Here is a 26575-nt window from a genome sequence, read left to right as displayed (position 1 = left end):
CCCGGTACTCTCCCCCTCTCTCTTTCCTTGCCGAGGAGCGTCACGCAGTCGTCCAGTGCGTCTCCTCAGCAAGTCCGAACCGACTCCAGGAAACCCAGTCGCAGGGAATACAATACAAAAAGGAGTAAACCAAAAGAGCAGGCGGTGCAGGCTTTACAACACAATCCGAGAGAGTTGTCCAGGGAAGAGGGGTCTCCCCAAAACCTGAGGTAAGGCTGTCTTGTGGACTGTCTTTCCTAATATGTGTGTCAGTGTCTGTGCTGCAGTGGGGTGAGAGGTGCGTCAGCTTCTTTACTGCACTGCTGGAAGGGAGCGCGCCTTTGGAAAGCCTTGAAAAAAAAGAGTCTATACATTGTGATTGTGCACTTTCCCCCCCAGCGGACGGAATAAATCTTGAGTCATGCATGGCAGCTGTGGGCTACTTTTAAGGAGCACGCTGTACATTACTAACCTCCCCCCCTCCTCCTCCTCCCTCTGCTCCTCACACCTCCTGCGCCCCTGGCACCCTATGTTGCTGTGTTTATGTGTGTTTGTATAGGCTGTGCGCATTGGCTGTTTCAACTTATTCATTAACGATAATGCGCCACAGAGTGCGGTGTCTTCATGCTGGGGCTATTTAGGATCAGGCTCGGAGGGTGGGAGGAGCGGCTGGCCCGGGTGGGACAGTGCAGTTTGTCATGTCTATATTAGGAAAGTGGCAGTGTCATTCTTTCGCTCTGTCTCGACTCTCCAGAGCTGTGCCATGCGCGACAGAAGAGGGCTATCTCATTAACCTGAGGCAGAATTAAAGGAGCACGTCGGAGTTTTTTTGTTTTTTGTTTTTTATCCCCACATTTAACTTAATTTACTAGTTTTTAGATTGTTGAATAAGCTCTGCTTTGCTCTAAATCTCCCTCCCCTTATTTTTAACTAGGCAGACACTGCTGGTTTCAGCTCATGTCAGTGGTAGAAAAATCAACTTGGAAAGGTGGTGGAAGCTTGCTTGAGATATTAAATCAGTCACACTCAACATTAAGATATCTTTTTCTGAGTTTTCTGAGACTTAAAAGCAGACCACAAGCAAAGTATTTTCATGTTCAAATCAGAGGCTTAGGCATGCACAATAAATAAATATTGTTTCTTTGTCATTTTTTTGTTGATAAAGTTAGTTTTGATTCATTATTTTTGTGTATTAGGACCTTATCTCATCAGCCAGGTGGAAAAACACATTTGAAATACTATTACTCTACTATGCTGAATACTCTACTATTATTATGCTGTACTTTTGTTGGTTCAATAAGTCTCTGACACAGTACCAATAAAAAAAAACACATGTGTTGGCCCTGAAACACACCACAGTTTACAGGCCCGCCTGAAGTGGAAGCTGGAATGTAAATTTCTTGATAACACAGAGCTTCCAGGAAAGCAGCAAGTGCTTCTGTCCTCTCATCAGTCTCGTTGAGTCGTATATCTCACAGTCTTCAGCTGTGAAAGTCAGACATAAAAGCTGTGATGACAGCAGGTTTTGGGTCACTTCACTTCTTTCTCTTTTTAAAATATCCACAAAAACCCCTGATCTCCGTTGTTACTTGCTATAGTCGGATAGTTATTATGAAAAGACAGACAATTTGAGGTTGTGATCATCCACTAAACCAGAGGAGGAACTCTGCTGCATTTATCAGGCGTCTTCAGGGACTGATGCAGGCCTACTTTTCCATTTGGGTTTTTAGTTTTATGTAAGCCAGTGCAGTCTGGGAGTGTGAGTTACACTACATATTCATAGGGATTGTATCACATGCGTGTGATTGAATATAACTGCTGTGCTGTTCACATTGGCATTGTATCCGTCATATATTAGGCTCTCCTCCTGCCTTTTATCTGTTCTCTCTGTCTTAGTGTTTGTCTTTGATGTTTGGCTGTCACATAGTGTTTGGTGGGACAATCAACTATAAATATCTATGCTGATGGCAGCCACTGTTATAGAATATCTCCTGTGTTTTGGAGGATTACAGTCCCTCTGGCCTGGTGCCCGGGACAGCCACAAGACAGCAAGATGTCAGTCAACAAACAGCCTAAAAGCACATTACAGAGCTCATTACAAAAGTTCATACAATATTCAGAGAGGGGCAGAAGTTATTTAAAATGTATTGATGGATTAACAGCATGATTGAACAGAAGGCCTGTGTCAGCTGGTTGCTGTGCAATTAATTTGACGGTGTTTGTGCAGGGAGTATAATTATGAGTGAAGCCAAAAACAAAGTAAATTCAAACTGAGTAAGATAAATAGCAAAGTATTTAATTTTCAGTACAAAAAGCTTGAAAGCAGTGTTGCTTCATCTCTGTCATCTTCTACCTTGAAATCAAATGACAGCAAAAACATCAGAAAGCTGCTCATAGCAACACATAAAGTAAAGTTCAGCAAGGAAATATTATAAACACTATAGCAACATGCCTCCATGTCAACAGCAGGCTATACACCATAGAAGGCGATATGAAGCATGGAAACTGCAGACAGAGGAAAGTGCTATATTATAATAACAAGCTCTTCTGTAATCGCCGCTGTAGTCTCTGCTTCATTATTTTTTTAGTTGCTTTTTGTATAAAACTTCTTCCTCCTAATAGTGGGATAAGATCAGATCAAACACTGTTGCTTAAAGTCTTGTTCCAAGTTAAGAATCTCCAGTATGTAAATGTTTATAATTCTGCTGGTGCTTTTAGTTGTAGTCACATTTGGTTTAAAGTTCAAATATTTAGTGAACGTTAATGATGGAAATCTTTTTTTCTGTTTTTTTTTTTTTTCTGGACCATTTTATCTCTTTCAATCAAGCATTAAAGTTGCTTTACAGATGACTGACAAGCTGATGATAAGACAGAACAAATATAAACAGTAAAACTAATTTGAGACTAATGTACACAAAGTAGAAGTAAAGAAAACATTTCACTCAACCAAAAGACATGGGGGAGCTGGGGTGCTTGTCATCAAAGTCAAAGTCCAAAAGCCGCAAGAAGGGGTTTGCACACCCAAATTAATAAGATAGTTTATATTGATTTTGTTTAAAATGTCCAATACAAGCACAGGAGGAAAAAACAAGCACACAAAAAAGATAAAAATGTAACAAAAACCAATGAAATAGATTAAAATAACAAAATAACAACAAGAGTAAAGTCTCTTTCCAAATATTTTACCACTCTTGTTCCATTTCATTCTCTAAATTCTCTGTTTCTGACACTATTCTGACATCTAAACTTCTCCATCACTCTCCCTCTCCCACCTATCCTACCTATGTTCCTCTTCCTTCTTCAGCCATGAGTCGCAGCATCGTGCGGCAGAGTAAGTTTCGCCACGTCTTTGGGCAGTCGGTCAAGGCTGAGCAGGGTTACGATGACATCCGCGTTTCCAAGGTGACGTGGGACAGCTCATTCTGCGCCGTCAACCCAAAGTTCCTGGCGGTCATCGTTGAATCCAGTGGAGGAGGAGCGTTCTTGGTCCTGCCCCTCTCTAAGGTCAGTAAGGGGAAACATTTCTGGGCTGCAGAGGGTGAAAACACAACAGAGTGTCCATGAGTTCAGTGTTCATGTCAACCTATTTATCTCCTGAAGATGAGACAAAATGCTAGATTAAATGTGCATTAGACACATGTTTTTAGGTTTGTACATGCTTGGATTGTCAGTGCATGTGCTCATTGTACTTAATATGTAAGTTAATACTTGTCTATATATTCTATATATTGCTCCATGTGCTCAATGGAGAAAGAAGTTGGTGCTCCAATATGTTCCATTAAAAGTGAAATGAGCTGCATATCTGAGAAGAAAACCACATGATTTAAAAACCCGTGAACCCAAACAAAACCTCTCTTCTGCAGAAAGAATGTGGATAAGATTGTCTTGTTTGTTTTTGGGAAGTTGATAGATCTTTAGTTGGTTGGATTGTCCACCAATGAAATATTTCAGCATCTATTGGATGGATGGCCATTAAATTTGGTGCACACATTCCTGTGTCCCATTAGGATGAATTGGAGTAACTTTGGAGACAAGTAATGCTGCACCAGTGAAGCCACTTCAGTTTCAGAAGTTTGTATCTTTGTGTTTTGTTCTGGTATAATTCTAAAACAAAGTTTCCACTATTGGAAATATATGACATCCACCTAATAAAATGGTGATGAGGATGAAATAATGGAAAATCTTCAAAAAGTTGTTGATTATAGGCACAGGAGATACAATTTCAGGTCTCCATGAAGATTTACAAACATCATTCATACAAGTTTATTGTGTGTAATTTTAGTGTAAGCCACAATAAAGTGGTATCGTATCATATCGTAAGTTCATTGCTCAACATTATTGATGTGCCTCAGCCAGACATGGGTTCGGATTTCTTGACTAAGCATTAGTCTTGTTCAGAGGCTCGTCTCAGTAACTAAATGCTGTGTAATGTTTAGCTACTGTATAAGTAGCCATAGCAAGTTAGAAGATATGTGACACAATCAGCAGGCTGTAATGGGGAGGGTGAAGAAAAAGACTCCCAAAGCTTTTGGCAGGTGACTTTGTACTGAGGTCAAATCATTCCTGTGACCCCAGATATTTTAAATACACAGAAAAGAGGGTGTCTCATTCTGTGTGGGTGTTGAGGTTGGGCCTATAAGGTAACACTTTATGTCACAGGAAGACAGAACAGAAGCCAGTTTTCAAAACTGATCAGCGTCATCTCATGGTATCAGCAGTTTAAAGGTTGTTGAGGGCAGTTATTCCTTTTAAAAACAACTTATTTTCATTCAAAAGTTGACTTTTGCATGTTTTCCTTCTAACAGCTGAGGATATAATATTATCTCCAAGCTGTTATGTTGGGGAAGCTTTTGGAAGGACACCATAATTGCCGAAACAGAAATACACGGACAGGAAAAGTAACAGGTCAAGACGGATCAGACGCTTCAGTGTGGTGTTACAGTTCCTCGAGACCCGTGATGATACCAGCATCGCCTTAAAATAAATGCTGGACATCATGACGAGACAAGACTAAATTTGTGCCAATATTTTGATGTACAAGGAAATGATATTGCAATCGACTTTGATTTAAGGGTTGGCTATTCAAGTGATTCTATCTAAGTAAAATAGGTTACTGGCACACATATTTTGTGCATTTTAAAGGTTAGTTAAATAGCCTTTTATCAGACCAAGAAGATATATTAAGAGTGATCCAGAAACACATATTTAACTGCTGAAGTTGATTCAATAATACTTTTAATCACACATGTTCAAAGAATCATTCATTTTCTTGGGCAGTCTTATAATGTGACCACGTAGCTGCAGATCACATCTCAAGGTGGAGCTCTCCAAATAACTGCTGACGCCGCTGTAATCGGCCAAGTCTGCAGCAATTTAGTTGACCTGCCCTGTGAGATGCCTCCACTCAGCAGGAATCATTTGAGCCGGGCTGCAAACACCAACCGTCAATCACAGCCCGGCGTTAAGGGAACTGAGAAGTTCATTAATTTCAGTCAGAAAGATACTGTAGTTTTTAAGAAACATTATAAAATATTGGTATCTGGTGAGTTAACTGCTGAGTAAAAGCAGAATAAGACTCGCATAAAACAAGAGTGGCGTGAAATTTAGAAATTTCATGTCATCACAATGTCACACGTTCACCAGTGCCACCACAGAGATTCATCAGCATGTCAGTGGTGGATTTAGTGACTAAGACACAGAGTAATACACAGGTTTTTCGAGACACTGGTAAATGGACGTGATTATATACTGGAGTCACGGTTGAACAGACATGCTATTAATATACTCTCTCGATCCTCCATTTTCCCCCCTCTGGGTCCCCAACCGGCCACAAGAAAAACTCCCCTTTCAACGCCTCGTCGCTCAGCTATAAATACACCTCTCTTGGGGTGTGTGTTTTGTGTGTGTGTGTGTGTGAAGGGAGTGATATCTCTGAAGATGATACACATGTTCACAGGATAGGAACAGGCAAAGATGGAATAACCTGGAAGTGACGTCATGAGGGATTTTATCTTGCATCTTTGTAAATTGTCTAGTTTTATCCTCGGAGTCCACCATAAAGTAGCAGGTCTCTGCTCAGTTTTTAGAAAGGCTTTTGGTTGAACCTTGAAGGTTTTGACATCCAGGCCAAAAATGTGGACATTGGTTGTCATTTTTCACAAAGTCAGGCAACACCGGCTGATGTGTCATTACAAGGCCCTAAACTATGAGGAAATTTCTCTGCTTTGATGTGAGCAGACTATCAATCCTACCAGAACATGCAGAACATTCATATTTGTGTCTCTGTTATTGAGCTAAAAATTAAACATTTTTCTCATGTGGTTGCAGTACCCTAGTAAGCACTGATTTGGTGATTTGCATCTAGGTTCAAATTTGGCTAAACTTGTTTGAAAAGTAAACATTTTAACCATCTTCACTGCTTATAACGGTAGTTTCCAAGGTTTGTAATCCAAATGGTCTATATTAGCAGCTTTTCCAGGGCCATAGACCCTGGGGGACTCTAAAAGCCCCAGTTTCACTTTGTCTAAATTGGCTTTTGATCATTTGAACTTTACTTGTCCTGTGTCAGTCTGTCAGTTTGCCGGTTGGTCCACCACTTTGGTCAGGACTGAAATATCTCAACAGCTATTTGAAGGATTACCCCCTCCCCGAAGGATGAAGCCTACAGACTCAGGAGGGTGAGAGGTGGGCGTTAACAGGAGCCTAATAGCAATTTTTGCCCCATAGCCTGTTAACAAGTCAATCCGACCATTGTTGTGGCATTTCAATGACTCTGTTTCAGCAAGTAGTTTGGACCAACAATCTCATCATACCAAAAGATCTTCATCAGTAGATGGAGTTTACCTAGTTTTTATAGAATTGAAGATGTTCAAATTTCCATCTTTTCTGAATTCTTTAAGGACTTCTCATCGACGATGGCTGAAAAGTTGAGTTTGAAAGTTCATCCTTAAGCTTGGAAATAGTTGACGGAACAATCACACCACATGATCCATGTGTAGGAGTAGCAAAGGAGTTCCTGCTCAAAAATTGGAAATTCGAACATCTAGAATTCAAAGAAAGCTCCATCTGCTGATGAAGATAATGTGTTTTGATAGAAAGCAGGGGAACAGATACTTAATTGACTTTACTATCTCCAATGTCAAGAATGAACTGTCAGTCTCACCTAGTCAAAAATCAGAAAACATTTCAATTTTAGTCTGGTTTTAACTCAGACCTGCAAATCACCACATCAGTGCTTACTTGCTGTTTAATTCTTCTTCATGAAATGGTAAGTTCATGTATGCGCACAGTTCTAACACAGTCCTGTTCGTCACTGCTGCCACTGTGTGCTGCAGACAGGTCGTGTGGATAAGAACTACCCGCTGGTGATTGGACACTCCGGACCCGTCCTCGATATTGACTGGTGCCCTCATGACGACAACATCCTGGCCAGCGGCTCGGAGGACTGCACCGCAATGGTAATGACAGTGTGTGCATGCGCGTATCTTTGTGTGTGTGTGTGTGTGTGTAGAAAAACAAAAATTGAGTGGGAGAGAGAGGATTTCAAATGCATGTGGAGGAGTTTGTTGTTCGGTGACTCAGGTAACAGTCATAGAGGTCGTCTCAGCTTGAATTCATTTTGTCTGCCCGCTAAATGAACAATAAGAGAAGTGAGTCAGTGAAGGCATCACTGTGTCTACCTGTCTGCCTGTCTGTCTGTCCACCCACCTGTTCCACCTCGTCTCCTCATCTTTATCTCTTCATCAGCCTGTTCGTGTTCATCATATTTTGTCCTTGACAAATTGGTCAGAATCTGTTTCCTGTCTGCAACGAACTTCGTCATCGTAAGGCAGCAGCTAATCGTGCCTCTCCAACAAGTCATTGTGTGTGTGTGTGTGTGTGTTTCCATGAAGGTCAGGTGGAGGATAAATTAGGAATCATTTATTAGACCGTATGATTTTTTGGCACAGTGTGCTTTCACAGTATATCATCTTCCTCAGACTTGAGGTTGCTAAGGGGTTTTGTGATACTTTGCTGTGGCTACCTTAAGTGTTTTGATATGCATTAAGTGTCCCTTCATCAGACAAGAACATCTCAGACAAATCTGGAGGCTAAGCATGCAGGATATGTAAACACAGGATGTAGACAACAGTTCAACCATGGTGATAAGGTGATTATTTTTGCTCTCCCAGCTGTCAATCAACTCACACTCACAGGAACTAATCAGTGAAAATCACATCAGCTTACAAACTACATTGTGGCATCTGTGCCTCCTTATCTGCATAGCGTTAATTTAAAGTTAGGTCTGACAGTAAAGTTTAAATTTATACCTGATGGGGGGGGAGGGACAACTAAAAAAATTATGCACACATTATGCACTTGATTAAGGTTTTAATGTTAAGTTTTTGTTGAACCTGTTTTACAGAGGTGTTGATTCAACTTAATGGTTATTTTGGAAGTTGTAGTTTGTGTTACTGTTGATTTGTATTTGGTTTTTCCACTCATTGTTATAAATTAGGTGGATGAAACAGAAGAAACATCTAACAGTATAAAGGAATACAATTCAACAGCATCACAAACAACGACCTCCAAACTGACCATAAAGTTGAATTTACACCTTTAGAAAACAATGTTAACAAAAGCTGAACCTTAAACATTACAACCTCTATAAGGATATGATATTAATGCAGGGCTGTTATATTAGGCTGTGTTAGCTTTAGCTATGTGTACTCTAATAAACTGGCAACTAAATGGAGTCATCATTGAGGTTTGGAGTGAGGAAAGAAAACAAAAGCTCTAGTAGCTTTTTCAGGCCTGTTTGTGATACACTGCAGGTATGTGGCTCTGCAGCTCATGACTAAGTTCAGTCAGCAGGGGTCACTGTGAGGCCAGGACCGCAGGAGAGGGAAACCTCAGTTATAGGAAACTTGACACATACCGTACATTTGTGTCAGAATGTATTACAACATTATTCATGCAAAAAAAGTCCTTTAATTCTGTTTTTATGCATTTTTGAACTTCAGAATATGATCAATTATAATATATGTTTGAATTTGCACATCTTGTCTGTGATTGGAAACTATTAATTTCACTTCATGAAGTGTTTCACAGTTGAAAGAGAAATCCTGGCTAGAAAATGCCCATGACAGTGATTAGTTACAAAATGAACACACACTCTCCGCTTGAAATGAGAACCATATTTAATGTCTGTGATGTAACTGAGAGCTGCTCCACTGACACAAATCAGGGCACAACTGTGACTGTAACTCCAAGGGTAATTTTTTGGTGATGGAGACACATTTTCTTCTTTAGAATTGGTAATACAACGAGGAAATCAGGTGTATTTGGTGAAAAATATCAGATTTTAGTTACTCATTCATCTCATGTTCCAGTTACTGTCATCAATATGCAACAGGAAATCTAGAAAAATATATTCTGTTGTCTTTGTTCACAAAGATATACAGTATGCTCCTTACTTCACATCACTCTGTTTTGTCTGTGAGCATAAATGTGCAGTATGCCGAGTATGTCAGCATGTGTCAATGATTACATTTTTTGTTTGTATTATGAAAACATGTCTGTTGACTCAACATTGTATCTGTGCATCAGCACAGTTGTCACTGAGGACAGATTTGCTCACACTTGTTCAGAACGACATTGCAGGAATCTTTGTGCGATTGAATGGTTGAATTGTTGCTTCTCCTTTGGCAACAGCTGCTGGGATACTGTTTGAGTGTGCTGAGCTTGCCTTTGTGTGTGTGTGTGTGCGTGTGTTTGTGTGTGTGTGTGTGTGTACAAGATATTCCTCATGTTGTGGGGACGTAAATCGGTTTACACAGTCATGTTGTTGGCATTTTCCTCCCTTAATGGGGTCAAAAAGCAAGTCCCCTTAACGTATATCATGCATTTTAGGGTGAAGATTTGGTTTAAAGTTAAGGTAAGTTTAGGGTTATGTTAAGGTTAGTTTAGAGTTATATTAAGGTTAGGATAAGGGTTAGGCATGTGGTGGTTATGGTTAAGGTTAGGATAAGTCTCCAGGAAATGACTGTAAGTTAATATAATGTCCTCTGAAGTGATGGAAACACGACTCTGTGTGTGTGTGTGTGTGTGTGTGTGTGTGTGTGTGTGTGTGTGTGTGTGTGTGTGTGTGTGTGCACGTGCGTGCGTGTGCGTGTGTGTGTATGCTTTGTTTATGTCCAGCACACAGATGGACAGCCACAGCTGTCCAGTCTTGGCAGTGTTGCCAGTGTGAAGCTACAGAAAGGACATAACTGTGATGTCATTCTCTTCAGTTCACAGAGACGGATCATTGTGTCATCTGAAAAGGCTCATTAGAGAGTGTTTATGTGTTTGTGTGTGTGTGTGTGTGTGTGTGTGTGTGTCTAGCATATGTGGATCAACTTATCACCTGCTGTGTGCTGTAACTGAAAAGGCCACACTTCAACACACTGCTAAAGAAACGTATTGTCTGTATGACATTAATGACAGATGTGTGTTCCTGTTTGTGTTGTTTCAGCACCATCCTGAGTACTTCACGAGGAATTCATAAAAGCACAACGTAGTGCAGAATGTTCATTCAACCTGTTCAGGCCCGTTCATGTCATGACACGTCAGTATAGGTTTTATATGAAGGTACTGTTGCATGCGTACCCTGTGGTCAGGGTCATCGGACACTGAAGTCATGTTTCAGTTTGCATTCCACAATCAGTCTTTTTAAAGGGAGATTCTAGCATTTCTCAGACTCAATATCATTAAATAAGACTTTTTAAACCAAAATATAAAAGTAAAAATAGGGGACCATCAGAATGTTTTCCTGGAAATGTGGGAAAGGCTTTGAAATAAAAAGTTAACAGAAATAGAGACAACCGACTAGTTAAATGAATAAAATATTGTTAAAAACATGTTAAATAATTAGGAAAGATTACTGTTGTTTTCTTAGTGGCCCATCAGAAATTGCTTCAGCAGCTAGATTGTGCAGGAGAAATTTGGACTCCTGTCGTCAGTATTTCTAAAGTCGTGGATGCTTTGCCTGTGGCCTCTCACCCAGTGCATGCTGGGAAAGGCTCCAGTGTCCCAAAAACCTAAACTGGATAAAAAATGAATGGACTGATGGATGAAAATCTGTTTAAACATTAAAAATGTAAACATGCCATTGTATATTTGGCATTAACTTAGATTTTGTAATAACTGATAAGTGATCTTTATTTAGAGCATTATTTGGACATTTTCAGTAAGCAGTCTATTGGATTTGCGCACAGATGCGGACACTTGTGGGTGGGTGTCATCAGTTGTCACCTTGGCTATAAGGCAACATAAACGTATCATTGTAACAACAGTCACTGACAGTTAATATATGAATCTATTAAAATGACTGAGCTGCACAGTAAATCTGAGGCAGCGTGTCAAGTTTAATGGAGAATTCAAACACCTGCAGTTCTTTCGTCTGTGATGTGTGAGTGAGATTTGTGCCGAGGTATAAAGACAGCAGGTTGAAATACTGTGCTCTGATACATCAATGATGACATATGCACACAGCACCTGCGGGGTCATCTTGATATACTGTGAGATTGCAAACTTTTGAGATGTGACTTTTACACATCTCACGTGAAACTGGTTACGTCAAATGAAATGAAGTTGTAATTTAATTTATAATTTTCCTTTCAGGCACAAACAATTTGACAGATCTTTTAGATGCTTACAAAACAAAACAATATTACATTCCTATTCGCCACCAAGAGGAAAATGGGTTGAACTTCAAGTACCAATTTTAGTATTTGCTCTTGTGTGCATCAGACATACACATGGGCTGCACTGATTTTCCTCCATCTGCAGGTGTGGCAGATCCCAGATCACTCACTGACCCGACCCCTCTCCGACCCCATCGTTGTCTTGGAGGGACACTCCAAACGTGTCGGCATTGTCACCTGGCATCCCACCGCACGCAACATACTACTCACTGCGGGTAGGACACACACACACACACACACACACACACACACACACACACACACATACTAGTTTCCTTGACATTCTTACGATCTTTGACGAGCGTGAATAAAAGAACCAGGAAGAACCTCCTTTCCTTTGATTACACAACATTTCAATTGTCAATCTTCTGCTCTGACCCCAGGCAGTGATAACTTGATAATCATCTGGAACGTGGGGACAGGCGAGCCCCTCATCTCCATGGATGACCACCCAGACCTCATCTACAGCATCAGCTGGAACCGAAACGGCAGCTTGTTTTGCACCACCTGTAAAGACCGACGTCTGCGTGTCTGCGACCCCCGCAAGAGGGAGGTGGTTGCGGTGAGTGAGTAGAAAAATAAGACATATGCCTTCCAGTATAATGTATTCTTATACAATAGCACCACTATTTGAGCTCTTTTAACATCAATTTAGAAATATACTATAATACCAGAATTAAAACAGCAAGAATGATACATAAAAAACAGAAGACACAAGTTGATATTATACACTATAAGATTAACTTTTCAGCTTCTCTGTAGCATCAACTTAAACAAATCAGTAATATCACAGGAATGCCACAGTGCCTGAAGCACATTTTGTCCCAGTATGTTTTCCCATCGAGATATAACACAATAATGTACTATTAGATGGTGATATGTTTGATTTTTTTAACAAGAAGTTTAGTTCAATAGAATCACAGGAATTCAGGACACAGTGAGACATAAAACACATCAAAAAACTGCAAAGCTTATTTTCTTAGTAAAACTGAACAAAGAAATCTATTCATCTGAGATGAAATGATTGATTAAACAGCTAAAATGGCCAAAAAAAAAGTAGAAAAGGGAACGAAAAAATAAATAGAGGACACAAATGACAGTTTTTTTTAAACCTTTAGCTCTGGTAATAATGTCTGTCTGTCTGTCTGCTGACCAACAGGAACGTCTGGCTCCACATGAGGGGATCCGTCCAATGAGAGCCATCTTCACCAGAGATGGAAACATCTTCACCACAGGATTCACCAGGATGAGCCAGAGAGAGCTCGGGCTCTGGGACCCGGTAAACCAACAATTACATTTCATGGTTACACTTTTTACATTCCAGCAGATATTACATTAAAACAAAAGGGGATGTTTGGAACATAAAGGAAGAGAAATTTCAGTGTTATAATCCGGTAATTACCAACTTTGAATTTTAAGAATTTTACTGTGATTTTAAAGGTATTTAGCTTATCGTAATATTTTGAAAACATGAATCTATATTACCTCATTTTTATCAGGTTATTACCCCATTAATGTCACCAAATAACCATTTTTAATCAAAATATTATGCTGATATAACCTTATTGTCAGCAGGTTGCTGTATTGTTCTTACAAAATGTTACTTTGTTAAATAGTTCTGCCTCATTGTTATCTTTAGATGTGTTTCCCCATTATTACCATTTTGTTTTTGTCACAAATAATTCTCTCTAATATTAAATTAGACACACCTATTGTTAATACCAAGCTATTGACTATATTACCTCTTTATTATCAGAATATTATCCCACTTTTACCTCGTTATTACCTAGCTGGAATACTACTCATGTCACATGCTGTTCATATCGAAGGGTGCAGAAATATACATGCACTTAAATGCGTGTACACAACCAAATGTCAACTTTATCTGCTTTATCTCCACAGACAAATTTCGAGGAGCCTATTGCACTGTTGGAGTTGGACACAAGTAATGGTGTGTTGTTACCATATTACGATGCAGACGCAAACATGGTCTACCTCTGTGGAAAGGTACAGATTCGTTGCTTTATTGAGAAAATTCTCATGTTTGTAAATATTTGCTCTGTAAGTGTAAATGTACTATAAAATATACAAAAATGTGTTTATATTGATTGGATTTCCAGCCTTAATAATAACAAATTCACTATTGTTTGTGTTAGATTTTACACTGTATATGTGTTTTCTGTGTTTGTGTGTGTAGGGGGACAGCAGTATCCGTTACTTTGAGATCACAGAGGAGCAGCCGTACGTCCACTACCTCAGCACCTTTAGCAGTAAGGAGCCCCAGAGAGGGATGGGCTTCATGCCTAAGAGAGGTGTGGACGTCACCAAGTGTGAGATCGCCAGGTAAGATACTGACTGTACTGTAACTCACCAAAGATCACAGCTTTATAGTGTTTTTCATGAAATGAGATTGTATTTATTTGATATAGATGCCTGTGGTTTTCAGATGAACTTCTTTTTGGTTCTTTATGTCCTCGGGAAGGAATTCTTCACAGGAGATATGATCTATTAATTGTCTATAAAGCATTACTCCACTGTACATATTTGACTTGTAGTTTTATCCTGCTTAAGAGTTTCACTATTAAATGCCTTAAGCTCTTTCTCTAATCATTTCTCAACCTATATGGGATGTTGTGGAGTGTACAGTGAGAAATGACTTCAAAATAATGAAAAAAAAAATTTTTTTTGGAGAAATATCGAACACCCATATTCATATAACTTATGTGTTTTATCACTTCATGTCAAGCTGAGAGCTGTTCTGAGGAAAAAAAAAAACATTTTTTTCCCACCACTTTATACTCTGAGCTCTTCCCAAACAAAATAAAAACTCATTCACTCACTCACTCAAATACACAGATTTGTAACAGCTGTACAGAAAAGCACAACTAATGGGTTTCCTTTCCCCCCCCCCCTTTCTTCTCTGTTTCATCATCTCACCTGTCGTCTTAGGTTATACAAGCTGCATGACAAGAAGTGTGAGCCCATCACAATGACAGTGCCCAGAAAAGTAAGCCCAACCTCCTTTACAAGCTTTTGACTTTTAAACGATTTCCATTACCGCTTCATTAGTAATCTGCTGTATTATTTATTTTCCTCCAAATGTTTTGTTTTGTTTGGTCCTTTCATCTTCTCTTCCACTCATCCTCTTGAGAAGACAGAATGACAGACAAAAAGACTTTTGATATTTAGATTTTAAACCTGCAAAAGCAACTGCTGTATAGTACATCCCAAAATGAAAGACAAAACCATATTGGTCTCTTTTTCCCCTCGCCAAAATCTCTTGCACAGTCGGACCTCTTCCAGGACGACCTGTACCCAGACACAGCAGGGCCTGATCCTGCTATGGAGCCTGAAGAGTGGCTGGAGGGCCGCGACGAAGACCCAATTCTGGTGTCCATGAGGGATGGCTACGTGCCACCGAAGAGCCGAGAGTTTAAAGTGACTAAGAAGAACATCCTGGACTCCAGACCCACCACTCGACGCAGCATGTCCACTGTTGACAGCAACAGCCTGCCGGTAAGTTGTTTATCTTATCTGTTGTTACATGCTCACATATTGTGTGTATCCTGCATCTGAACTGTTGGGTACCTTTAGAATAAACCAAGGGAGCCTCAAAATATGTTCATTTACATTTTTATTTTTATACATTTTATATTATTACATTTTTCACCACATTAAGCAAGAGTAGAGAGCAAGAAATAAGAACTAATCTCTAAAATCACCATATACTAACAAGACCTTTACAGAATTTGGAGCTGCCTAATTAAGGGGTGAAGTTTTGGAACGAATGATTTAAATAAATATTACTTTTCTTTTCTGATCTGCTTTCACACTGTGGGCTACAAAAGCTGGGCTGTGTTGCATCAGTGCGTAAACACACTGCTGCATTTGTAGCTTTATGTTTCACATTTTTAATTAAAAAGAAAGCTTTACAGCCCGTATCCTGAATGCACTGTTACTTCAAACAACATCTGACGCTTTGTTTACCACATTTCATTTATCTCTCTTCTATATGTACCTGCCCACAACTTTTTGTTTCCAAAGCTCCCCTCTTTTTTTTTTTTTTAGTTTTTTCTAGTTACTCACCGTCTTTGACCTATTTTTCCTCTTTCTCTTTTTCTTTATCCTTAATTTTCCCCTCCCTGTCGCTGTCTTGTTTTCCTTTCTTCTTCTGTTTCCTTCTCTCCACCCTTTTCCTGTCCAGCCTCAGTTGCTTGAGAGGTTGTTGGAGGAGATTCACAATCTGAAGGCTACAGTTTTGTCTCAGGAGAAGAGAATCTGTGACTTGGAGAATAAGCTTTCCCAGTACACTAATGGCACTGCTTGATGAGCTGAAGAACTGGTCTGAATTTCAGGATAATTGTTACTATTGAAAAACATTTCCCTTGCATAGACAAGGAACCAAATATTCTAACAGTGTTGCCTCTTTAAAGGTACCATTGTGTAAGAATATGAATGTGGAGAATGTAAATGCAAACTGACGGTTTAACAAATTTGAGCAAATTACATCTGTATCTTGTGTAATCATTTTGTGGTTGATTGTACATAATCCACATTCCAGTCTTAACATGACGTACCTTTAATGCTGTGGCAAAACATTCAAATATATTCACACCTTTACAGTAATTTGTAAAGAATGAGAAGAGTGCAAAAGTGGAATGAAGGGGGCTGTAGGTTTGTCAGACATGTGCAAGTTGGGTTAAAGGTCCGAAGAAAGTCAACACTGTTATCACTTTTTTAATATTACTGTGAGAAAAGGACAAGTATTTAAAAAAAATAGCAAAATCAAATGCCAGAAAACAGACCTTCTGTCTGAAATGCCAAAATCCTGCTTTCTAGATGTTTTGGTAAATAATAAATTATATAACCTTCAACCAAAGACACACATATCACCATTAAAGATCCACAAAAACACACATTTCAACACATGTAATTGACTTGCCCTCCGTATCAGATCACTGACCAGTTTATTTAAGTAAGTCTCTCTGAAAACTTTTCAAAATGTAAATAGTGATAAAGGAAACAGGAGAAAAAAATGTTGAACTTGTAGCAAAATGTGAAAAGCCAAACGTTTTGTGTTCTGTAAAGGATTATACATTAGACACACTATGACAACAATAAAAAGTGTTTTTTAAAAATGTCTGCCTCTTCCATCTGTTGTTATGTTACTGTTTACAGATCATTTCCTGATGAGAAATGAACATCTGCCATCTAGAGGTGCTGGACCCTTCACAACCCATTTTTTGTTTTTTTGTTTTTTTGAGGAGGATTTTTCTGTTCAGTTTTAGGTTGGTTCATAAACAGCAAAAAAATACATTAACCGGATAGAAGACAGCAATTAATCAGACACCCTCATTCAGAGGATAAAATACTTTTAACGGCAGTATTAAGCCCTATAATGGTGAAGCACCAAGTGATTTGTGCACATAGCCAGAAAATCAGTTTGAGGTTTAAAGCTGCATCAGTTGATTTTGGCCACTAGGGGGCAGAAAAACTCGAAAAAAGCTGACACAAAGCCTTTTACATATTAACACCTTGTAAAGTTAATGGCTAACAAATTAGTAAACAATTGACCACTTGCACTTAATTTATAATAAATTATTATATTAGATGCTAGATGCTTTACTTAATTTCTTTACCAACTAGTACTGTATCTAAGTTTGCGTTGCTGGGCAGGTAACATACAATGTATTTATCAGAACTTGTTTCCTAAAAAGAGCTGGTTGCTCCTCCTGGTTGTGTTGATAAGAGCAGTGAGACTACACTACAGGTAACCCTCTTCACACTACACATAGTCGATTGATTCAATGTTCATGAAGAAAATTTAGATTAATGCAGCTTTAACTATTTACAACTTTGATATGGAGTCACTGGATGCCCAGTTCAGTACATGAAGCCCTAGTACCACCATGCTCAGGCAAAGAAGGGGCGAGTGACTGACTTTGGTGGACATAGAGACAGCAGCTGTTGAACCTTCCCGTGGAGTGTAGACACAAGAGCCTACATTTCCCACTCGATCCACAACCAGCAGCTCCACATCAGCCGAACAGCAAGACGCCCTGTAGGACACCAGGGTTATGTTCTCATTGCCAGCATCCAGGCTGGTGTTCAGGGATCCATTACCCTGTCTGAGGCTGACACGGTCCACACCCGTCCCTTCAGCCCCATCAGTCACCCGGACAGAGAGCTCCCACATCGATAAGCTACAGTTGTTAGAGCAGTTGGACTGCAGGCTGAGCAGCTGACACACTGGCTCAGTGAAATCAGTCACCTATGAAGAGAAGAAAAAGTCAGTGAGTTATCCCACAAACATTTAGTTATTTATAGGGATAGATGTTGAGACAAATCTTTGTTTTATGGGTCTGTAATTTTTGAGTAATTCCATAATTGTTTCCAAGATGTTTCCTGAATTTCGTAGTAAATAGAGGGGAAATAGAGGCAGTATTCAATTGGTACACTAACAATTAATTAATTGCAATTAACTACTAACATAAACCAAAGAGTTTTTGCATTTCCTCTCTGCATCAGTCTGTCACTATAAAATAGAGGAAAGGAAAAATCTGAAAAAAGCATTTCTACATATAAGGAGAATAAAGTTCCTGGTAACAAATGATTAATAAATGAATATTTACATGGGAAGGAGCTTTTCTATCAGTGAAGGGATTTCCATTTTCGCCATAATTAGTACCAGATTACATAATTCATGAATAATGAAATAAAGCGTAAGCAAAGATTTCTTTAAAACTTGATTTTTTTCAGTGGGGGTGTTACCGTGTTGACGACGGAGAATCGCAGCACGACATAGTTTGTGTCTTCGCCCCCAGGAGCCTCTGCCTCAATGGTCAAGGTGAAGTCAGTACCAGATGGGGTGTTCAGAGGTGCTGAGAGGGTCACTGTACTATTAACGCTGTTCCCAGTTTCCAGGAATAAACTGGCTGGAGAAGTTGAGTCGAAAAGTCGGTTGTTGGTGGCTCGGATGGTAACATTTCCCCCAATTCCCATGGTCATCACAGAGAAGGGCACAGAGAAAGGTGTTCCTGGTACTAAGATGCTATTCGAGTCAGCCTAAACACAGAGGGAATCTGTTACAAAGTGAACATTTACCTAGACTTTTGGCTTTTGATGTGATGCGTCTGAAACACTGATGGTCTGAGATGGGTACTCACAGTAATAGTCAGATTGGAGGCCCTAAAGTTGATGGGTGACTGCCTTTGGAAGACAATCGTTGAAGCTCCGGGGGTATCACTGCTATCCTGTCCCTTCACCCGCACCACAAATTCCACTGATGGTATCCTGTCAACCCGAACTAAGAAGTTTCCGTTTGCTTGTGGCTCCACAACTCCTTTCACCTCCCCTGACCCCGATGATTCAACCAGAGCGACTTCTGTCACCGTGGCGGAGTCGCTCCCCGTTAAAGACACCAACAGGCTACCATTAACACCTTTAAAGAAAAGGAAAATTCATCAAGTATGTTTGACTTGATGATGTTACGTCAGCATATCATCGCATTCATGTTACAGTTTCTCCTACCAGCTCTGGGACGTGTGTCAAGAACATCAAATCCTGTGAACGGGCCCTGCGATGCCTCCACAAAGTCAAACAGGAAGTCAATAGGACTCTGACCTGCAAATTAATGAAACCAAATCAAAAAGGCTTAATAAACAAGACATGCTTCATTGCTCTCCCTACTCACCACTACTCTACCCTTCTTGTCGCCTCTTTTTTACACTATCTGAACATTGCATAAGTGATGAACAGGAGTGCGTGCAGTGACTCAGTCACAGTTTTTTCACATAAAAGGTCAAATGGAATGGGTTACTTTGGGAGTACAAAGATTATTTTGTTTTCATTCATCAACAACTTGTCCTGTGATAGTAATGTGGTCAAATTTTTGCAGGAGCTGTGCCGTAGTTAAATAGTTTGTTTTTATCTTTGTCAAAAAGACCAGGTGTTCGAGTATTACCACTCATTTAACATGGAATATGGTCAGGAGCATCATATTTCTGCCTTCAGAAAGAATGATGAAGGAAGACCTGAGGGATTAAACTGAACAATAAGAGCTACAGTGGAGCAGAAGTTAAACCTGATGTGGGTATTTGCTGAGACTGCATGTCAAACCACACAAGACAAAATTATCAACCACACATGTGACCCTCCCACACACAAGGAACAGACTGGAACCAAAAGTAATGTTTTGACAGTGTTCGCTCCAAGGTAAGTGGTGGTAAGTACGGGTGAAATGCCTCTAACAAAGTATTCATTGTGTGATAAAATTAAATCAAATAGACATGGAGGTCTCACCTATGACCTTCAGAGTGTAGGGATTGGTTGACACCATTCTCATTTCCCACTGTCCCACTTGTGTATTTAGCTGCAGAGTCTGGAAGTTTCCCACTGATTGAGATGCAGAGATCAATGATCCTGTTGTGTCGGTGCTTTGCTGAGACTCACCTATAAGAATAAAACGATAATAAACACACTTGCCTCAAACTTGACGAAAATCAGGTGTGCTACATTTAGCATTTTTTAACATCACATTACTTGGAAACGTATACAAGTGCAAGCAAATATTTGAATGAATAATGGGTAAACCTCTTTATCATCACCAGACATCTTTTCCCATAAACCCTTTCTGTTGCACTTGTAGCAAACAACTGTTCTCTCCTTGCTCTGTCCTCTATTGTGAAATTGGTGGTGCTAACCGATCAATAACGCAGTTAATTCAGGGGAACGTATTTGTGCAACCCACTCGTGTCTCATGACTGACTACAAACCATGCTGCACCTCTTTTGTTGAGCAGTTTATACTCCTAATATGATAGTTTCTTCCATTTTCGACACCAGTGCTCTTGTTCACTTAGTGGTCAGCGATGTCAAGATAATTTGCAGTTTGCAAAGTTTAACTCAATGTGAAAGAACAGTAAAGATTTAATTTGCATCTGCAAGCAAATCTAAAACTTTATGGTCCAAAATTTAGCAACAGAGCAAATTCCACCTGCAGAGAGTGTAAGATGTGTTGTAGGAGAAAGTAAAGCCTGCCAGTGTAAAAGTTACTGATGACAGTAATTATATTGTAATGACTCAAAATTATCATAATGAGAAAAGGAGAAAATATTTAATTTAGAGAGTAGTATCACCTGTAGGGCTGATGAGAGTGAAAGTGAAAGACCATCCAGTGATGTAAACTGTAAGTTTTGTTACTGTTTCATCAACCACAAAAGAGAAATTATCTGCCTTTCCTGGGCTCCTGGCTGCCTGCAGAAGGGTCACCTAAGAGAGTAAATTAAAGAGATGACACAGTTGAAATCTTTAGATTGACAAAACTATCTAGTAATCCAGTGAGATCTATGTGATATTACCAGAGAGGAGCTGGAGGACTCTGTTATGATGCTGGTGGCAGCAGGGAGCTCACTCTTTGTGACTTCAATAGCTTGACCTCCTGAAGCCTGAGCCAGGTCCCTGTACAGCTGCACATCTGACGCTGCTATCTTACTGTGTTGCTGCTTGTGATCTCTCTGCCTCCGACGATTGAGCACTGTTGAGCCAGTAATCATGAAGTTCACCTGTAAAGAAAAAAGGGAGAATGAAAACGTAGTCATCAGAAAGGCCTATAGCAACCATTAATGTGAGTAAAAAGTACAAAAGTATATGTTACCAGTCAAAAGTCTGGACACATTTTCCCATTCACTTGAATGAGAAAGTGTGTCCAAACTTTTGACTGGTAATGTATATATTTAAAGAAGTCACAGTACTGTCATGGTGTGTATCCTTTGACACTGACCATATATTCTTTTACACACTGACACTAATACTAGATACCCACCACTGTTTGTGTCCGCTCTATGAGTGCAATCACTGTGCTTTTCAGGTGTTTGTCTTTAGCAGGTGCATCCGTGAAGACGAAGATATCAGAGCTTGTAGGAGCAGCAGTTAAAGCCAGCTATATGAAGAAAACATATTCAGAATAGTTTTAGTTAAAAAAAAAAAAAAAAAACTTTTTCAGGACAGATTTTGAAGTAGTCAAACACACATCACAGCACCTGAAGCCCTGAAAGACTCAGTTCCTCCTCATCTCCTCCACCAGTTGCTGTCAGTGAATTAAGAGCATCCTTGAAGACTTGTGGGTCTGTAGTCCTTATCAATGGCCCGAATCCTGAAGATTATTTGGAGAAAGTAGAAAAAAAAGCATTTGTACTCTCCATCTTCACCCAGAAGATTTTTTATTTTTAATGCACAATACAAGCATATTTTCACAAGCAAAGTCCTGAAGTTCCTACCTGGATCATTGAAAGGTACCAGAATGTAAACTGAGGGCTCGTTCTCTGTTCCCACCTGACTGTTGATGATCGAAGAAGCGACGTTTCTCACCGTCTCAATATCATCACTCATGCTTTTTGTGGTGTCAATCACAAAACAAAGAGCTTTACTGGATCCTTTGGAGATTCCCAGCATCCTGAGTGATGGAGACAGACGGATAAAGGAATTAACAAACTTTGAACTACAGGAGCTAAGTTCAAACTTAGCCTAGTTATAACCAAAGTGTTTGCTAAGTGGAGATTTACGCATTACTAAATTAAAACTGCGGTTGCACCACAAAAAACTCGTTCTTCTGTAGAGACAAGTTGACTAAACTAGCTAAATATATATATAAAGTAGTTGAAACTAGCTTCACCTCCAGCAGCTACAACAGTAACATGCTGCTCTAACACTGATGCTTCAGTATTAATAATCCAATGATGTCATATATGATAATATATCAGTCAAACCACTATTTTACTGCAATACTTTAACTACATTTTGATGCTGATACTTATGTACTTTTACTTAAGTAGGATTTTTCATGCAGGACTTTTACTTGTAATGGTGTTATGTGGTATGTGGATATAAATAAAACATAACATAAACATAAAACATACATAAAAACATATATAAAAGTCATACCTACATTCACAAAGGATTGTAAGCAAAGTTTATTTTATCTTTTGGCCCCTAAAACTGTTATTTTTGGAAGTTATGTTACAGCTTGTGATCCTCTTATACATCCATGTGACGCTACAGTGACTTCCCGTTTACATATTTGGTTGCTTCTTATTGGACAGCACTATTTACGAACAGCTGTTGCGACTTAACAGAACTGAAAAATGCAGAATGGGTTTCATACTGGAGGAATGGTCTGTCACCGGCAGCCCCTCGAATGTCCTCAAGTAGCTCACTACTCGCAGCGATCGCCATATTTGCTGCTTCAGTGTGGAGATGTCCATGGCTGGAGCTAAACGTGTCTTTGTTGATCCCACCTTCAGGATCGATGGTACTTGTTTGATCAATTGCTCCTCCATGGCTGCATTTTCCTTTTCAACGAATGGCATGAAAGAAACAAATAAATACACAAGTCTGTTTTTTTTTTTAAATAATATCATACTTTTCTGAACTGTATTCTTTCTGCTTTCTTTGTAGGGACCGTTGTGTGCATGCTATTTTTAATTTCAGATGCTGTGTAGCAATTAGAGAAAGTCTCATGAGAGGTTAGAGGACATTTCTGATAACCACGATGAAGTGTCTGTTTGGTGTGACAGATGGCGGCAGTGTACACAGTTGACTCAGTGTAATAGCTGAACTCAAAACCAAAACAACCACCACTAAAGGCAAGGTCAAGGATCATCCCCTATGCCTCTGAGCGCAGGGAGTGGAAGATATGCTGTCCCAACAACAGCACAAATAAACAGAAAACAAATCTTTCACCATTAGAGATAAAGAACCATGAAGGTGACTACTGTGTTGGGTTTATCTCCTGCACTTAACTGTATGTTGGATCACATCTTATAATTTGGAAAGTATGACATCATTGCTGTGGCAGTCATTTTTTAAAATATGAATGAAAGGACTCATTTACCTTTTGGTTTGGTTGCGAATAGAGGCACAATAGAAAAATACCCAGAGGTCAGTATCTTGTCTTGAATGATATCCTCTAAAATGTTGTTCCTACAGTCGTCTCCAACACAGTTGCGGCAGGTCGCCCTGCTTTCATCTGTGGAAATTCACAAGACATTTTAATTATGTTGTCTTCTGTCTTCCAATCACACCCAATCTACATTCCTCAACCCTGGTGGTATCTGTTTGTCACATCAACAAATGTTACATAATACAATCTCTTTACCTGCTATGTTACCAATGCTGGTGTCTGATCTGATTAGATTGGTGTTTGGGAACTTGTTCCCCAGTTCCACCCAGTTACTGTGACTGTAGAAGTCCTTCAAGTTGACAAAAGAACATTAATAATCCATATAAGTTTCTTTGAATCCTTTTTAAAAAATGTTTTTAAAAATTTGATCAGTAAAATAAGCACATATACCTGTAAAGGATGTAAAATCTCTCCCAGCTTCTGCCTCGCCGCCTCAAAATTTTCTTGCTTGTTGCTGGCCTTGACAGCCTGTATTCCCTCTGTGATGATTTTCCGTCCTTGAACAAACATTTCTTCATCAAAGTGGAAGCTTGCATTGAGAGCATGACGGATGTCCACCCGGACATTTCTCAGTATGATGAATGTAATGGCTTTGTGGAAACTCTTAGATGATTGTTGTGCTCCACAGGCAACAGCAACACCCTTAACAGTGAAAGGTTGTGCCTACACACACACACAAACACAAACACATACACACAAACACACACACACACAGAGTCAAATCATAACATTGTTGAAAGAGATGTATTATTTTCTGATACAATATCATGGTGGAAGTGAATTCTTACAGGAAAAGTGAAGTCTGTCCCCTCAGCCTGGGCTAGAGCGCGGCACACCTGCACAGTGGCATTGAGAATCGCTCTCTCTGTGATCTCCAGGTGATTCAGAGAATTTCCAGGCAGTAAACCAAAACCCTGAACTCCAGTGTGCAGGAGCAGGAGACATAAAACAGCCAAACCTCCAGACATCATTCCTCGAACTGTCTCAGATAGACTGAGGAAGAGAACATTTATTCAACCTCATCACCTGGTACAGGCTATATCAGTGTCATTGGTCTTTTATGTTCTCCACCAAAGGTAAATGTTTCTAAAGTCAACAAAATTCATACGGGTGTGTTAATGATGGCAGCTCAGCAGGCAATTGAGTTTTTAAAATTATATTAGTTTTTCTTCTTTGTAGCAGAGAGATTTAGCATTTAAATGGACTTTAAATGACGTTTACAAGCTTTCACTCCATAATTTGGATCACAAAATGACAAAATGACAGCATCTATTAATACTGTATAATACCAGCTGTGTCATTGCCCTCAAACTCTTAAAACAAAAAGCATTAATTTGATGCAGTGAAGCACCTTTATTCCAATGATACAGGTGCAGATTACATAAATCATCCCCATACAGCTGAAGCTCTCGATCTTCTCTCTATTATGCTCATAATAACTGATTTTTATTGAGTTTCCGGGTTTAATTCACATTCAAATCTGAAATTAAAGCATGAGCACACTGAAAATAGTCACTGTCATTTATTTCTTCTTTAAGATTTAAAATTCAACTCAACTCTTTGAATATATTGTGTATGACAACTGATTGAAATTGTTACATCTTACATCCATAGAGCCAGAAAACACAAAAATTAAGAAATGTATAACTCAAATAAAACATATTAAAGCAGCTTTTAGACCATAAAATATGTTTGTTTGTTTTTCCTGCTGTATGTAGTAAAAGTCTGATTTAACATCTATTTTTCAGGCATTCCCATTAATCATGAGTATAAAGAGTACTGTACCTTAGGTCAACGCTGTCCTTCACACTTAATCGTTATTGTGGCAACACAAGCTATAGTGCTACAGCGCGTGGTCAGGGTGGCGTCAAGACTTGTTCAACCTGTTGCTTTGGTATGATTCTGCAAATAAGAAACATTCCTGTCAGTAGCCTGTTTATGCCTATCTGGTAAAGTGATGGCACAAAATCTTTGGAAAACTAGTAAATAGTAAATAGTAAATAGTAATTATGGTGTCTTATTGCTGCATCTTCACAGTTCTTCTCATAATATTATTTACTGTTATTCTTCTTATTATTATCATTATTATTATTATTAATACTAGTTATGTCTTTTTTCCAGTTAGGTTTGTCTCTGCTGAGTACACAGATGTACTCTGCATTTTCTGTGTGGGAGTGACTGGTACAAAACCTTCTGGTTTTGGCATGTGTTTTAGATACCGCACATTCTTCTTAATGAAAACAATATGACTGGCAAGAGCTGAGAGTAAAACAAAAATACACACTGTGCAGATCCAAACTGGGTAGATAAAAATAATTTGTTGCTGCTTTAATGTTAATATTATATAATAATATGCAAGCCACAGAGTTCTGTGTTGTGTCTGTTATCAATCATGATGAGTGAACACAGCTGCATGACAGGGATCATTAACATAATAATACTGATACTGATACTACTATTACTACTACTACTAATAACAATAATAATAATTATTATTATTGTGAGTTAGCACTTATCAAACCCACAGATTACAAAGTGCTTTACAAAATGAAAAAGCAAAAAACAAACACAAATAAACACAAACAGACAAATTTTTTCAAAACTGAATAAAATTTAAATTTAAATTTTAAATATTTAAGACTGATTATTCAAAAGCCTGTAGAAAGAAATGTGTTTTCAGAAGCGATTTAAAAGAGGATATCAGGCAAGTTGTACCAAAGTTGAAAGGCGTCCCAACAACAAAAGCTCTGTCACCTTTAGTCTTACACTGAGACATGGGAACTACCAACAACTTCCTGTCTGAGGACCTCAGACTATGTTCAGGTTGGTAATTCAGAAATATAATCTGGAGCGAGGCCATGAAGTGCTTTAAAACTCATAATCTTAAAATCGATTCTGTAATAAACTGGTAA

General features: G+C 39.1%; 2 protein-coding genes across 2 annotated transcripts; one reads left to right on the top strand and one right to left on the bottom strand.

Annotated features, from left to right (window-relative positions):
* On the top strand, nt 1-16847 carry coro6 (coronin 6). Its single transcript, XM_044371107.1, has 11 exons — nt 1-209; nt 3284-3483; nt 7314-7436; nt 11791-11920; nt 12089-12267; nt 12865-12984; nt 13608-13712; nt 13903-14048; nt 14655-14712; nt 14994-15221; nt 15910-16847. Exons 2-11 carry the CDS (start codon nt 3286-3288, stop codon nt 16030-16032), a joined length of 1410 nt encoding a protein of 469 aa, XP_044227042.1. The 5' UTR covers nt 1-209; nt 3284-3285; the 3' UTR covers nt 16033-16847.
* LOC122995804 (von Willebrand factor A domain-containing protein 7-like) lies at nt 16453-24702 on the bottom strand. The gene is made up of 15 exons (XM_044371171.1): nt 24452-24702; nt 24054-24326; nt 23859-23952; nt 23595-23729; nt 22866-23052; nt 21982-22157; nt 21745-21857; nt 21528-21644; nt 21064-21267; nt 20842-20974; nt 20007-20156; nt 19236-19328; nt 18872-19146; nt 18477-18770; nt 16453-17976 (listed from the first exon to the last, which is right to left on the bottom strand). Exons 1-15 carry the CDS (start codon nt 24632-24634, stop codon nt 17554-17556), a joined length of 2850 nt encoding a protein of 949 aa, XP_044227106.1. The 5' UTR covers nt 24635-24702; the 3' UTR covers nt 16453-17553.
* Nucleotides 24703-26575: the final 1873 nt, after the last annotated feature.

This window comes from Thunnus albacares, chromosome 13 (genome assembly GCF_914725855.1).
Source record: "Thunnus albacares chromosome 13, fThuAlb1.1, whole genome shotgun sequence".
Classification (NCBI taxonomy): domain Eukaryota; kingdom Metazoa; phylum Chordata; class Actinopteri; order Scombriformes; family Scombridae; genus Thunnus; species Thunnus albacares.
Note: the sequence above shows the minus strand (reverse complement) of the source record. Positions and strands in the feature narration are given on the sequence as shown.

Excerpts from the sequence above, each read along its gene's own strand:
- LOC122995804 (XM_044371171.1), bottom strand. The coding sequence starts at position 24,634 with ATGATGTCTGGAGGTTTGGCTGTTTTATGTCTCCTGCTCCTGCACACT. Across the intron at positions 20,157-20,841 it reads CACTCTCATCAGCCCTACAG|GTGAGTCTCAGCAAAGCACC; the intron begins GTGATACTACTC and ends TTATTCTTATAG. Across the intron at positions 18,771-18,871 it reads CCTCCAATCTGACTATTACT|GCTGACTCGAATAGCATCTT; the intron begins GTGAGTACCCAT and ends CTCTGTGTTTAG.
- coro6 (XM_044371107.1), top strand. The coding sequence starts at position 3,286 with ATGAGTCGCAGCATCGTGCGGCAGAGTAAGTTTCGCCACGTCTTTGGG. Across the intron at positions 12,268-12,864 it reads GCAAGAGGGAGGTGGTTGCG|GAACGTCTGGCTCCACATGA; the intron begins GTGAGTGAGTAG and ends GCTGACCAACAG. Across the intron at positions 13,713-13,902 it reads TGGTCTACCTCTGTGGAAAG|GGGGACAGCAGTATCCGTTA; the intron begins GTACAGATTCGT and ends TTGTGTGTGTAG.